Genomic DNA, 15,361 nt, shown 5'->3' on the forward strand with positions numbered 1-15,361 from the left:
GTCAGCGGGCTTTAACAATAGAGAAACAATTGTCTAGAAGCAGGGCTAGTGCAGTCACGAGAGGCGATTCGGGTCTCCGAACAGGCCGATTTCAAGATCGTGGTGCAAGGCCTGAAGAGACACCATCTGAAGGCCGCATAGATGCCTTTGCAATCAACACCTATTAATCGCTCAAATACTACTGGTCCATGTGCTAGAGTTTAGGGTAGCAGCTCAAATATCCATTGTTTCAAGTGCGGGGAGGCGGGTCACAAGGCTGTAGACTGTAGAAAGCCGAATAGCCATCCTGATAAAAGCAAGCAACTCATTATTGTGCATGGGAACCTAGATGATGCTGATGGGTATGATGGTGATCCAGTTTGTGATGAGGAAGCACATGAGGATGATCTTGTTTATGGACATATTGCAGAGTCCTTAGTTATTCGAAAGAGCCTACTGACGCCTAAGCAAGAAACCTAGGAGGATTGATTGAGGACCAATATTTTTTCACACCACCTGTACCATTGGAGGCAAGGTGTGCAAGTTTATTATTGATTGTGGGAGTTGTGAGAATGTAATTTCACAAGATGCGGTCACAAAGCTCAAGCTTGGAACAGAGAAGCATCCCCAACCATGCAAGCTTACTTTGCTCAAACAGGGCAACGAGGTACGCATAGAAAATAGATGCCATTTTTCTATTGGAAAGAAATATTGTGATGATGTATGGTGTGATATGGTTTCCATGTTATGCTTGTCATCTATTATTGGGTAGACCATGGTAATATGGCCGTAGAGCTATACATGATGGGAGGAGGAACACATATACTATTTGGAAAGATAGTAAGAAAACTATGTTAGCTCCCATGAAAAAGGTAATTACACCTAAGCCTAAACCAGGGGAGGGTGTAAATTTACTTTCAATGGTTAACTCTATGGAGGGGGTTCAGGAGACTGGGTTAATGTTTGCTTTAGTGGCTTATGAGGATTTAGATTCTGTTATTCCAGAGGAGGTCGAGCTTATCGAAATATTTGTCGAAGAAAAAAAGGAAGCACTCAAAGGAGAATCCATAAGTGAGGTTAAATCAGTCATTGAATATTTTCAGCTCGAAGATGTTAAGGGTGAGCATAAACAATTCTTATGGCTATATGATGACCCATTCGTCGAGGGTTTATCAGTTTCGGTGCACGATCGTTGTCTTTTGAATAGTATTGTAACCCACAGGTTCCAGGATCGTGTTTACAATATTCGCATTGAAGAAGGTGGCGGGAATATAGCTTTCATCTTAACGCAATTTAAAACTCGAGGACGAGTTTTTTCTAGCTTGGGGAGAGTGATGCAGATCAAAACGTAGATCAAGATTTGGTTGTTCAACTTTTTAATTTATTAGAGATTGGGTAGACTTTTTATTTTTATTTTTATTAAGGTTAATTTGTTAGAGATAGGATTAGTCTAAAATTCTTTGGGTTAATTGATAAAGTTTGTTGTTATAGATTGTGTCCGTGTGTTTTTTGCAAGACAATCTTTAGTTTGATAAAGTCAATCTAGAGTTTGGTAAGTGGTTTTATCGATTGTAGTAAATCTTGAATTAAATCTTTGGATCAGTTTTAGAGTTAGCTTTAAGATTACGTGGGTAGGAAAAGAGGTTTCCTTCTAGTAAGCAAATCTTTAGGAACATAAAGATTTATTTTCGAAAGATTTTGGAAAGAATCTAAAATAGATTTAGTTTATTAATTTCTTTATTTCTTTATTTTTTTAGGAAGATAAACAAGTCCATCTTTTTTTAGTAAGTATTAGATTGAGTTTTCATCCATATCTTTTGGAAAAAGAAGTTCATCTAGCTGTCTGGAAAAAGAAGTACGTACAATGGAAGTTGGATAAATTTTGTTTTTTAGGAAGCATGATCTTATTTAATAAAGGGTATTGCTTAATTATTAGAAGATAACTACATGATAAGAGAAATCGTTGTAAAGGCAAGTTACATGAATAGGAGAGTCTTAGGAACCGTAAATGTGTTTTTTGTTTATATCTTTTTTATTTGCTCTAATCTTGGGATGGAGGCATGGAAATAAGAAGTTATGGTTTATCTTTTAAACACTATAGATAATAGTTTTTAGTAGTTATCGTTAGGGGTGTGAATGCAAAGTCTTGTAAAAAGGAGCACGTGAATTGTAATTAGAGATATAATTTTATGGAATAAAGAGAGTGTTTCTTGTAGAGAGAGAGAGGCCCCTTTGTGGGTGATGTTTCTTCTCTTGTTTATGGGCCCGTGTCGAAATACTCGTATCCGCACATTTTGTTTTTTCTTCTTGTGATTTCCTTCACGATTTTTATTTCTCGCTCTTAAATGCGGTTATTTTTGCTGGTGTTGTTTGCTGGTAAATTTCATACTGCGTCGCATCCCCACATATCGGTAGTCTACAATGCAGAGAAATAGAGGAAAGCAGGCCAGGGGCTGCGGGTAGAGAGAGAGTCTAAGAGAAGTGTGGCCACAGTTATTGTAGAAAAATAAACTACCAGAGAGAGAAATACATAAGAACTTGTAGAGGGGTCTTCAAGATGTGCTGAAGAACTTTGCTGTCGGGGCTAGTCAGGCATCTTCTAAGCTGTACAAGGTGCGAGTGGAGTGGGCCGCTGTAGCGTAGTGGCTGTAGCTTGAAAGGCTTCTGATTTTTCTGTTGTTTTTCGGTCAGATTACAAGCTAATTCTATCTAAGAGGCAAAGAGGGACTGAGCCCAGAGGCAAGGGGGAGTTTGGGCGAGATGATTGATGAGAGGAGCGAGGAGAAAAGTGGAGAGAGGGGAAGAGGAAGAAAAGAAGTAAAGATAAGTGGAAAAGAATGAGAGAGGCGAAGTGTAGAGATAGAAGAGGGCATAGTGGGGTAGGTAGAAGAGGGCATAGTGAATAGAGAAGAGCAGAGTGGATAGAGAAGGATAGAAGGAAAGAGTAAGAAACGGAAAGTATGAAGAATGAGAAGTGGGGGAGGTGGATAAGAGGAGAGTTTTGAGAATAGAAGGGTTAGATAAGTCCCTTACTAGTCCTCCCAGAATTTCGAAACACCTATATCCTTCCTATTTTCCTTATTTTCCTATTGTTTCCCTTTTTTTTTCTTTTTCCTTTTTTTTTCGTTGTTTCTTTCCTCTTTTTTCGCTTTCTTTTTCCCCCTTTTTTCTTCCTTTTCTTTCCTAGGGTCAAACAGCTTTATTTTCCTTATTATTTGAGATTTGTACCCTCTGCTTGTCGCGATAATAATAGCCCACCATGGGGCCATTGGTTTGATATGCTACCCTGAAATCCCTTGACTTGTATTTTGTGGATAGTAATTGGATCTCAATAGGAGGCCACACCGTTGATTAGGTGGAAACGACTGTATCCACCTTCTCTTCCACGACTTCTATTGCCACGACCCCATCCACGTCCACCATTAAATGTTGTAAGGTTACTGGCTGGGATTAGCACGTCATGAGAATCATGATTTTGGATGTCTTTTGGTGTAAATTTTCTATGAAAAGGGGGATTGTCGTAGTAACAATGAGTGCAACTCTGAAAATGTGGAACATGGTGGCTTTTAACAATTATTGAGGTGACAAACATTTTGTATTCATTCCTGAAGCGAGCTATGACATAGTACACTTTCTATTTATCACTGATAGGTTGTTGGATAAAGCCAAGATGATCGGAAAGTCCTTTAATTCTGTTTTAATATTACATTATCGCCTTCTTTTCTTGTTTGCATGGATAAAGTGCAAGTTTCGAGTGCATCACACGTGCCTTTGACTCTTGTGAGGAGGATTCATGGAGCCTTCCATGATTCCGTAGCTATTGGCATTCAATGATTTCTACAAGGATTTCTTCTGAAAGACTTGCAATAGTCCATCCAATTAGTTGTTGACTAGTAGCAAACCATTCCTCATATGTGGGAATTATAAATGAGACTCTTCATCATTCCCATATGTGGGATTTGATAAGAAGTTCAGAAGGGTTTTTGATTAACCATCTAAAGTCCCATGAGGATTTGGCTTTGATCGAATGGTTTGATGATGGCTTTCCATGTCATGAATTGGATGAAGTCAACTAAGTCACCATAAACAATGGGTTGGAGGAAGACATTATGTTGGGCTAGAAGTTGAGACGAAAGAGAAAAAGGTTGTTGGAATTTCGGGAAAGGTTGCTGGAAAAGTGTGCACGTGATGCTCCAAAGGAATAAAATAAAATTAAGCACGTGATGCCTTGGAGATCATTAAAGATATCGCAGAAAGAAATAATAGAAAAAGAGCAGAGAATTATGGTTTCAAAGAGAGGAATTTTGAGATTTTGGCAAGAGACAAGAAGTAAGAGTTGCTGGACAGTTTGGTGCATCATGCCCTAGAGAGAGAAATGTATGGAAGTGAAGCCCTAAAGAAAGAGAACTTATGTCTTGGTGTGTCATGCCCCTTGATGTTACCCCTTGAAGGGAAAGAGGAAGAAGAAGATTTACGAAGAGGAAGAAGAGACGATCTAGATTTATGTGAAGGGAAAGTGGAACCTAAATTTATGTGACGGGAAGGAGGGAAAAGAAAATGTAAGAAAAGGAAGGAGATGAAATCTATAATTATGTGAAGTGAGCTTGATGATGAGATAGCCCTATACGGAAAGGTTAGCGCCGACAGAGAGCATTGGCCTAAATCCTTGACACTTAGAATCTTTTTGTGGTATGTGCATATACAGTTGCAATGCATACGAAGCCGTTCTTCCAGGGATCCACTAGTAAGAAGTATGTATGCACATATGCCAAGAGAGGAACCTCCACACTATGTGTGTGCATGTCCTCTAGGGGGTGCACCTGAATTCCACTTATACTTGGGGATTTGGGGTTACTCATTGGTTTAACTTTGATAGGCTAAGATCATGAGCCCTTGATTATACACTATGGGTCATGAGTTTGCTGGGTCATACCGAGAAGGTGGCTTTGGATTTCAGATGTAGTTGAGTGGAGCGCTCCAATTCATAATTCAGCTCCAAGGATCTTAATTTCCCTTGTAAATGTTTTTAAACAATACTAAAATGATTTATTTTGATGAAACATGATTAAAATGATCTTTGTGGATTTTTGAGAATTTTTTTAGATTTTTCTGAGCAAGACAATGCATTTTTCAAAATTGTTTGGATGAAATGATAATTAAGGATAGTCCTTCGGGACTCACATTGGACACCCAAATGGCCAATGAGTGTCCACGTGGAGGCCTTGTGGGTTCCACATCACCCCACATGGAGGATGACGTGGGGTGATGTCCACCCCCTTAGGGACCCCCATGTCCTTTTGTATTTTGTTGATTAAGTACAGGGCATTGTATTATGGTATTTTATGGAATATTGTGATTTTAGAAAAATATTTTGAGCACATGTTAAATGTGAAAAAGCAAGGGGCTTGTGCACAGGTGTGAGGCTTCTAGAAAGAGCATTGGGTTTGTAATTACAAGAACCCTAAGGGTATATGGTAATCGTGCAATTAACCACCAAGCTTATGAGGCATGATTTCATTTGTCTTACATGCTCTTATAAAATGGAGGGACCTCTTGAATTTTGCTTTTTGTTAGTTTTTTGACAAATTACCATAAGGGTATGCCTTCCAACTTAGTTTTTTATCTAATTTAATGTGAAGAGTATGGACATTTTAATAACAAGGGAAATTAGAGAGAATTAAAAGAGGATAAAGGTGTCTAAATCCATACCATACCTTGAAAATACCCCTTAAGCTTTCACACCACAACATATGAGTTCACTGTCTCTCTCTCTCTCTCTTTAAGTGGCATGCCCTTCTCTCTTTCTCTATCCATCAAAGTGGCACCCCCCTAGGCTTTCTCCTCTTCCTTTCTCTCTCTTGAATGTTGGTTTGAAGATGATGTGAGTAAAAGCTCCATTGAAGCTCCTTGATAACTCCATTAATGGTGATCTGAAGCTCAAGTTCAAGCCATAAATGATCTAGTCTTAAGGCTTTCATTAATTGAGTAAGATCTCTTCAATTTCCTTGGCTCTAGTTTATTCTTCTTGCAGTAAATTCCTAATTACAACAAGCTATCTTCATCATTTTGATGTTAGAAATAGATCATTGATATCTTGAATCTACCTTGATCCTCTTGATCCATATAGTCGAAGGTAACATCCATGCACAATTTGATCTAGTTGTCATGAGCTTTTACCTATGATTTTTGGTGCATTTTTTACTGATATTTTTATGAAATTTTCATTCCCAAATCAGTCAATTAGATCTTCATTTTGATTCCTCAAATTCTAAAACTTTTCATAAGATGGGATATACCGAATTTATGTGGCTCAATTTGTCAACTCAATTGAACCAATTTTGTGTTTTTAGAGCCTCGATTTCTCCCATGATTTTTTCACTTCCTTTGATCACTTGATCTGTGCAAATCCTTCCATGTTTAAGTGTTTATCAATAGATGCTTGGATTCTCACTCATGAGATGCTTAATTTGGTTGAATTTTGACTTATGCCACACATGTCACCCAAAGGCACATAGTTAAGATACAAGGCTGTAAACCGGGCACCCGAGAGCTCTAATCGGCTTCTCATGGACATGTTGCATTATACACTTAAGCATATGTGTGTTGTTATGTTGGAGATAATGTTATATTGAGTTTTATGAAGTCCGTTGATGTATAAATTTGCATTGTAATTTTGAGTGGAGCAGAATTTTCAAAAGCACCTAATACATGTGCAGTTTGATGATCTCCTTGAGTAGTTTGTTTTGTTGATGGACAAGGGACCCTAGTTGAGTTGTATTCTCTCTTTTTGAGTGTGTTTTGAAATCGTTTTTCCACTATAATCATAGTAATCTTGCTGTAATTTCGTTTTGTAAGTTCAATTTCTAAGTGTATTGTGTAAAATTCAAGTTTTATTTTCTTGAGTTTTGATGTAGTTGTACTGCAACTGTATGAGATTTGTTTTCTATACAATCAAGTTTTTCTTTTTCGTTATTCATATATTAGAACATGTTGGTAAGGCTCGTATATAAAATCCAAGAGTAAAAGGCATGCTCATAGTATCAGAAGTTTCAATATAGCTTTTTGTTCCTTGGATTTCCTACTACTCTCAAATGATCAATGGATTCTATTATTTCATACTACACAATTTTAATTCCAAAGAGATCCCTTATTTCTTGCCATGTGATGAAGCTTCATTATAGGAAAAGTTTTTCTTTGGCATATGACACTTGTTTTCTTTGATCCATGTTAATGTACATTAGTTACAATTTTTTCAATTACTTGAGGGTTTCGGTCTTCATGTATATGACTTAGGCAAATAAGGTCGTGTCTTAATGAACGAAGCAAAAAGACATCCTCCAAAATTCATTACACAAATCAGTTCCTTTTAAATAAGTAATGTTGCGTAGGCTCATAATCAATTGACTGGACCCAAGTATTAGTCACTATATGCGAAACTAATTTGATCAGGGCTCATGACTTGATATAACAGACCGAGAAAATAGACCTGCTGTTGTGTTCCATTTGCCTTCCGTCCTGCTTTTCAAATAACTGTTCGTCCTATCTTGGCCCAATTAGATAATAATGAAGAGCACAATAGATCAAAACTGACAAATGAAATGCATGCTCTCATTTTTCCCTTGGAATAAATGAAACATTAAAATGTATAATCTGAAGTCAACGTGTTATTCACTTGGTGCATTAAAAACAGTGACACTTAGTGTTTTTATGTAAATTTTCTGTGATGTTTGTATTTGAGTTTTAAGTTTTGGTCTACTGTGCTACAATTCCTGGATATTTCCTTGGACACAACTTAATATTAACATTTTTAAGCTTTGGATATGTTTCTTTAATACTACACATGAATATACCTGGAACTGGATAACGACAACTATTAGTGCTTCATAATTCTACATATGCTCCTAATGTATTAAACTTGAAAATGGAACCACTTTTCTGGTATCATTTATCATGGCCATCTTTGGGTGTAGTCTAGATAAATTTTCTTTTGTAGCTTATTGTTTTTTATAATCCAACATTTTTTTTTTTTCTTTTTTTTTTTTTTTCTTGCTAGCAATATTCTGGGTTTGGTTTCGTCCCAAAAGGACATTTTTTTGTTTTTTGAATGTTGTTTGTCATCATTTTTAAAGAATACTTTTGTGGGTTTTCTAGTCAGCAAAACCGACGTTTTCCTTCTGATAGATTATGACAATTTGTATCCTATGTCTTCATCTTGGATAAAATAGACGGCCTGTTTAAACTGATTTTCAAAGAGGTTGCCTTACCTACTGTATTTTTTTAATTGTTTGTTTTGTTGCATTATTTGTCTATAGAGATATCCTTTTTAAGACATTGCACTTTCATATTGGGTTCTTTTTCTTCTCTCATGTCTAGAAGGTTTTGTTTTGTGCAAAATCTTCTAATATTGTTTTCTATGATTTCTAGAGTATATTGTACTTTCTTTCTAAAAAGAGAATTTCTATTCTTCTGTGAATTGTTCGCTGAGAAATTAATGCCTAGCAGAAAATCTTGGTTTTTTGGAGTTTCTCTTGGCATATTTATGAATGATATTGATATATATTTATGAATAACTTTGGTATTACCCTATTTGGCAAATTTTTCTTGAAGTGTATTTTTCTGAAAGGTTATTGAACAATCACATTTACCTGGAAATAATGCGGATTCTTACCATCAAAATGGGAATCTAATGTGTGAAATTGCTTTGGCTTTCCCCTGCCTCTAATTCTTTATTTTTTATTTTATTTAGGGTTTATTAGAAGGATTGAAAGCATACAGAAAGCAAGATGGTGGTATCTTACTGTTTCGTCCAGAGGAAAATGCTTTGAGAATGAAGATGGGAGCAGCTCGCTTATTGATGGAATGCCCTTCGGTGGAACAATTTGTGAATGCTGTGAAGGAAGTCGTTTTGGCCAATCAGCGCTGGGTGCTATATTTTGATTCCAAACTTGTCATTCAAAACAATTAGTAATGGTTTATTATTTGCAAGTTTGACATTAGCCTTAACATAATTCTGTTTTTCAGGTACCTCCATTCAAAAAAGGCGCTCTGTACATCCGGCCCTTGCTTTTTGGAAGTGGATCTATTTTACCTCCTGCTCCCTCTCCTGAGTGCACATTTCTTATATTTGTCTCTCCTGTTGGAAATTATTTCAAGGTTGGTTTGGATATCTTATGTGGTCCCAATGCAATGAAAATAAGCTTCATAAGATACTTTAATTTTTCCCTGTGTATAATTTTTTCTGAAAATTTTTGGGGCTTAATGTCCGAAATTTGGATCTTTGTTTGTCAACTATATACTTCTTGTGCCAAAATTTCCAAGTTCTCCACATAAATTGAACTGAAATGTGCTAAGAAATGAACATGTTTATTTAGGTTATTCTTTCTGGCATGAAATATGCTTGAAATTTTAGATGATTGGTTAATGGTCCATATCAACTGTTAGTCTCTTAGTTTTCACTATGGTATTGTTTAGGACGACAGTTGGTAATATGTTGATAAGTTTGATGTATGTTTGTGTTAAGTTTGCCTAGAAAGGAATTACAAACATAAGAATGCTGTAGTAGGGGAATCAGCTTTTTTCCCATTTCAATTGTTATAAGTACAATATTTGTTTTATTGTTATGGTGACTTTTATGTTCTACAATTACTTGTCATACTATATATCCGCCAGTCTTTTGATGCTTAATACCCTCACTATTTAATGATCTTTAAAATGTTGTTTCTATACATGTATGATTGAAAGATGCATCGTAGAAAATGTCCAAGCAGCAAACAAATTACATTTTAATAATAGACAAAATATATTCAACAAGTACCCACCCATATCTTCTTGACCATGGACCTTTTCACAAATCTCTTGTCTTGCCGGTCCTCTATAAAATGGATTAATGGAGTTCTTGAACCTAGCCACCTTCCCATTAAGATGAGATTGGATGAATGCTAGCTGAATTCTAGTTTGTCCCTTGTTTACACTGTTTTGTTGCTAAACAATCACTACCTAAAAAAATACACAATGTATAACTGTACCAAAATATTATGTATCACTCTCATACATTATGTTAATATCATGTCTAGAATGTAGTAGGTAAACACAAGATATAGCGTATACATGGTCATAAAATTTCTCTGCAATGTTTTTTCTCAATCAAATTTGATGCATTTCGCCCATAAACATTAGAGGAATATTTATCCCTATTCATCTGAAAAACAAAGTTTATGTTGAGAAATTATTGTGATTTTTCTGACAAATTTTTGATATGATCATATTGGACATTAGATTGTTCTAATTTCTATTGATCCAATGATGACCTCTTTTCTGATTATGATTTCAGAATTCATGTAAAAGTGATCCATACTTTTTAAGTCAAGGAGCAATACTTTTGCTTCATATGTTGTCTTCCAAATGATTACTAATAAAAAAAGGAGTTTGAGACAACCATGCCACAGTTATTAGTTGTTCTATATCTTTGAATGGGCCATACTAATTAGTTATGCATTTCCTTTTTACTTATGTGGGTGCTATTTTATCTTTTTATCATGTAAATGGGAATTAAATACTTCTCATACTTGTACTAGGGGAATTTGTCTCCAATCCATTTAGTTGTTTCAACTGAATATCATCGTGCTACTCGAGGTGGAGCTGGAGGTGTAAAGACAATAGGCAACTACTCAGCGGTATGGAAACCCTTGCATATTATTTTCTTTTTTTGGTATCCTTCTATTTTATTGTATCCTCCTTACTTACCAAGCCATTTTGTGGAACTGTATTCTAAGTGTTATTTGATACTTAAAAATAAGAGTAGATGCCTATATTATGCTTGCATGTTCTAATAAATGATATTGTGAGTTTATGCTCTTTTCTATTGTATTTGAAGTCCCCAAGGTATTGTGTATCGTTTCCGTTACTAAAACGACATCATTTTACACAAGTCAAAATTAATAATAATATACTAGGTGACCAATGATATACTAGATGTCAAAATTAATAATATATATATATATATATATATATATATATATATGATTATTATTGAACAGAATAATCATATTATTGAACAGAATAATTTTAAATGGAAGGCATCTCGAAGAGTTTCTTTAAACTCTTTGAAGAACTATTCTCTTATAGGTCTATTTTCTTCAGAGTAGAAATCTTTTATGATCCATTCTTTATCAATTTTGAATTCTTCTTTTTGAATAACACATACATCATAGTCAAGATCAAAGGGTGTTGGTTCTTATTCATCTATAGAAGAACCTGGAGTATCTACTCTATAAACTGGTTGTTGAACCTGATTTGGAGTCCTATTAAGCCTTTCAATAATAGTTCTTCTATGAGAAGGTATTCTTTCATATTCGGATTGCGGTACAGAAGAGGTCGAGCTTTTAGGAGAATCCCTAATACTTGATTCACCAATCCTTAAAGTAGTTCTTTTAGAGGATGGAAAACTGATCTCTATTTCTCCATCAGAGTATTCTATGATTTGTTCAGGGTCTTTATTTTAAGGATTTTTAATCTGGGATTCAGTTTGTAAAGACCAACGCTCTGGTAATTTTACCTGAGACCATGCCACTGACTTTAGTATAACTAAATTTGATTTTTCCATGTTTGTCAGGAAAAATATGGTTTGTCCTTTTAGATGCATTTACCTAGCATTTGGACACAAAGTATTCATCACTTTGTAACATATTCTGTAAACAAATGCTAAATTTTGAGAACCTGGGTCCATATCAAAACCTTGAGTTTTAAGGTTTAGGGTCAGGACTTTTAATAAATTCGGGTCTGTTAAGGCCACTGAGAAGTTTGGAAAACAATTAAAATAAATGGGGCCATTGTAGAGACTGGATTCAACTATTCGTAGCAAGAAATCATTGAATCTTTTATGTCTGCTGTCTCTTAAACAGAGGAGAACAGAATTAGTTAATCCTGTCCTTGTTGATGGTTGACAACTATTTGTACCAAACCAATGTGCAAGTATTTATAATCTTTCCTTTTGTGATCTTCAATCGTTCTTGAGGAAAGTAATTGGAATTTGTCTTGAGTTTCCATAACAGAAATGCTTTGTTCAATGGTTTTAATAGAAAAACTACTTTTGAAGGCAAACGTTCTTTTACTATAAATATCTGTTATAGGTACCTTAGGTATATTCCATATTTCTTACAAAGAATGGGGTCTGGATCCTTTAAAGCCAAGGATCATAAATACGAAAGGCTTTAAAATCAAATCCTATCACTACTATGAATACATAAAGGCTTGGGATAAAGTCTTATCATACCAGAATACAAAAAATTCCCATAGCTGGTATATTCAGTTCAAAATAACTGAGCCAAATAAGTTTCCAAACTGGTTTAAAAATTGGTTCTCTATATGGGGATCAACAAACCAAATTCTACCATGAGAACTACAAATCTCACATAGAAAATTCTCTGTGTACAATAGATAAAGTCTTAAAAGAGACTACCATATATATTTTATGGCCTTATATCAGGTCTTGTGGATTTTAAAATGGGATTATCAAGTCTCAGTAGATGATATGGATAGGTGGGATTATATCCCTGAATTAAGAAGGCAGATCCATATCAAATGGTGGGACAACTATAGAAATGAATCCCTAAATCCAAACAAAATAAAAATGAAACTTATACCTTCAGTTTCACCCCAAAAGCAAACAATGGAAATATCAGAATATGTTGCAATATTACAGCAACAAAACCCAACCTTTCCAATGAAGAGCTTAAAAGGAAGCTTTGGAGCACAATAGAAGATAATGAGGAAAAAATGTCCACCTCTACTCAAAGTGACGAGCAGGAAATTACAGTCCGATGAACTGTGACGATTGCGCCGGAATTGAATTTTCTTCAGATTAAGGAAAATTCAGGGGGGACCAGAACGACTCCAACCTATCAAGGACACGTGTCCCAGCCACTGTTGCCACTAGCTGACAGCTATTGTAGCCACTACAGACAAAGTCACTATAGCCACTAGCCGACAGCACTGTAGCTACTACTGACAAAGTCACTGTAGCCACTAGCCGACAGCCACTTTAGCCACTAGCCAACAAAATCTTTCACTATAGAAGATAAGGTGTCGGTGCGGATTTCAAACGTTTTTAATCCGTTTTATTTCGAAGGCTATAAGGAACATAAATCAAAATTAATAGTCAAAGCACACTCACATTTCACAGATACAGAAGCTGGTAAATAATTTCAGCTGCTCTGAGATGTAGTCAGGGACTTGCTTTCAAAAGCAGTCCCTCGTACCAATTTTAAGCTCTTACACTTTTACAAAGGAAAAGAAACCAGATGGCTACTAGCACTACTGGAAATACAGCAGAGAGAGGACTGTAGAGAAGAGAGTAGAGAGAAGATTGTAGAGAAGAGAGCAAAGAGAAGACTGTAGAGAAGAGAGTAGAGAGAAGACTTCAAATTCAGGAAAACTCCGGATGCCTTGAATGAGGGGAGCCCTCCCCTTTCATAGCCTTCGAAATAAAACGGATTTGAAAACGTTTGAAATCCGCACCGACACCTTATCTTCTATAGTGAAAGATTCCGTTGGCTAGTGGCTACAGTAGCTGTCTGCTAGTGGCTACAGTGGCTGTCGGCTAGTGGCTACAGTGACTTTGTCGGTAGTGGCTACAGTGGCTGTCGGCTAGTGGCTACAGTGACTTTGTCGGTAGTGGCTACAGTGGCTGTCGGCTAATGGCTACAGTGGCTTTGTTGGTGGCTACAGTGGCTGGGACACGTGTCCTTGATAGGTTGGAGTCATTCTGGTCCCCCCTATTTCTAATGGCTGGGACACGTATCCATCTATCAAGGAAAATTGGGGTGAAAGGTCCCCCCTATTTTCCTTCCATTTAAAATTATTCTGTTCAATAATATGATTATAATATTCCTTTGCCACTTGAGGTCGAAGATACCCTTCCTAGACCTGAAACCTCCAAAGCTGGTATGACCATGATAGAATAGGTCCAGGATTGTAAATATGTAAACCTGGTAAACAAAATAATAACACAAAAATGGTTTACTAATATCAAAATTGTGGTTCAAAAGAAATATACTTTCCAAACTACCGCCCTGATAGATTCAGGAGTAGATCTAAATTGCATCAGTGAAGGATTAGTACCAACTAAATAATTCAGCAAGACTACCCAAATTCTTGATGGCAGCAAAATGATTATTAAATATAAACTGTTAGATACTGCAGTATGTAATAATGATGCTTGTTTCAATTTTCCCTTCATAATGGTAAAAGATTCAAGTCAACCTGTTATTCTAGGGACTCCTTTCTTAAATATGCTCTATCCAATTAAGATTGATGATACTGGGATAGAAGCTAGCATTGAAGGGCATAAGGTTAAATTTACCTTTATTGAAAAACCTAGAGTCCATAAAATCAATAACATTAAAGATAAGATTTCTTCTAAAGAAAATTTTTTTTATTATCTAAAAGAAGAAATAAAATACAAAAATGTGGAAGAAAGATTCAAAATAAAATTAAAACTCTAAAAGAAGATATGGAGAAAAATATATGTGCAGATATCCCAAATGCTTTTGAAATAAAATTACCATGCCTAGCTTTATCAAGTCCTACAGCTTTTGAAATAGTTGAGACAGATGCCTCGGAACAAGGACTTGGTGCTATTTTAAAACAAAAAATGAATAATCAAGAGCAATTGGTCCGATTTACCTACTTCCAGCATATAGCTTTAGGCGTGACAAGAATGGATTTTTCCATATTAGTTTGAAAAAATATTCTCTTTTTATCCATTAATCTTGCATTAGGACAAAGAGTGTTCATGATCTGATAACAAATTCTATAAACAAAAGCCAAATTCTGGGATCCAAGGTCCATGTCAAAACCTTGAGTTTTAAGGTTAAGGCTTAGCACTTTTAATCAATTTGGATCGGGTAAGGACACAAAAAAATTTGGAAAATTAGATGACAAACTTATCTGGTATTTGTTTACCGTCATTTTTGGGACACATAAAATTTGGAAAATTAGATTAGACCAGTAAGAAGGAGATAGAAAAGAAGAAGAAATATTGCGGTTCTTGTGAAGAGACCTCTTTGGGGTGGATTCTCTTGCAGACCCTAGGAGAGGGTATATTCTCTCATATATTAGTTCTATTTTAATTTATTGCTTTGCTTATTTTTTCTTTCTCCCTGTTCCATCTACATCAATTGGTATCAGAGCTTCTGTCTACATCAAATGGTATTAGAGCCTTGAGATCCATACACTATGATACTTATTGTTGTAAAAAATGGACCGCCCAATGCCCAGCCGCCTAAGCAGTCCAAAAGGCCTGGGCGCATTGCCTAGGCCTAAGTGGCCAAATTAGGCGTCCTGTCCCTTGGCTCCCTCCTAGGCGGGTGCTCAGCAACCGCCC

General features: G+C 35.9%; 1 protein-coding gene across 6 annotated transcripts in view; it reads left to right on the forward strand.

Annotated features, from left to right (window-relative positions):
- Positions 1 to 15,361, forward strand: part of LOC18445575 (branched-chain amino acid aminotransferase 2, chloroplastic) — a 74,035-nt gene that overhangs the window by 23,705 nt on the left and 34,969 nt on the right. For all 6 annotated transcript variants that reach the window (XM_011629247.3, XM_088852695.1, XM_020674258.2 and 3 more), the window contains 3 exons: positions 8,726 to 8,902; positions 9,001 to 9,132; positions 10,554 to 10,652. In XM_011629247.3, the coding sequence (XP_011627549.1) occupies positions 8,726 to 8,902; positions 9,001 to 9,132; positions 10,554 to 10,652 (408 nt within the window). The remainder of the gene's footprint in view (positions 1 to 8,725; positions 8,903 to 9,000; positions 9,133 to 10,553; positions 10,653 to 15,361) is intronic.

This window comes from Amborella trichopoda, chromosome 12 (assembly GCF_054954075.1).
Source record: "Amborella trichopoda isolate Santa Cruz 75 chromosome 12, AtrichopodaSantaCruz75HAP2 v2.0, whole genome shotgun sequence".
NCBI classification, from domain to species: domain Eukaryota; kingdom Viridiplantae; phylum Streptophyta; class Magnoliopsida; order Amborellales; family Amborellaceae; genus Amborella; species Amborella trichopoda.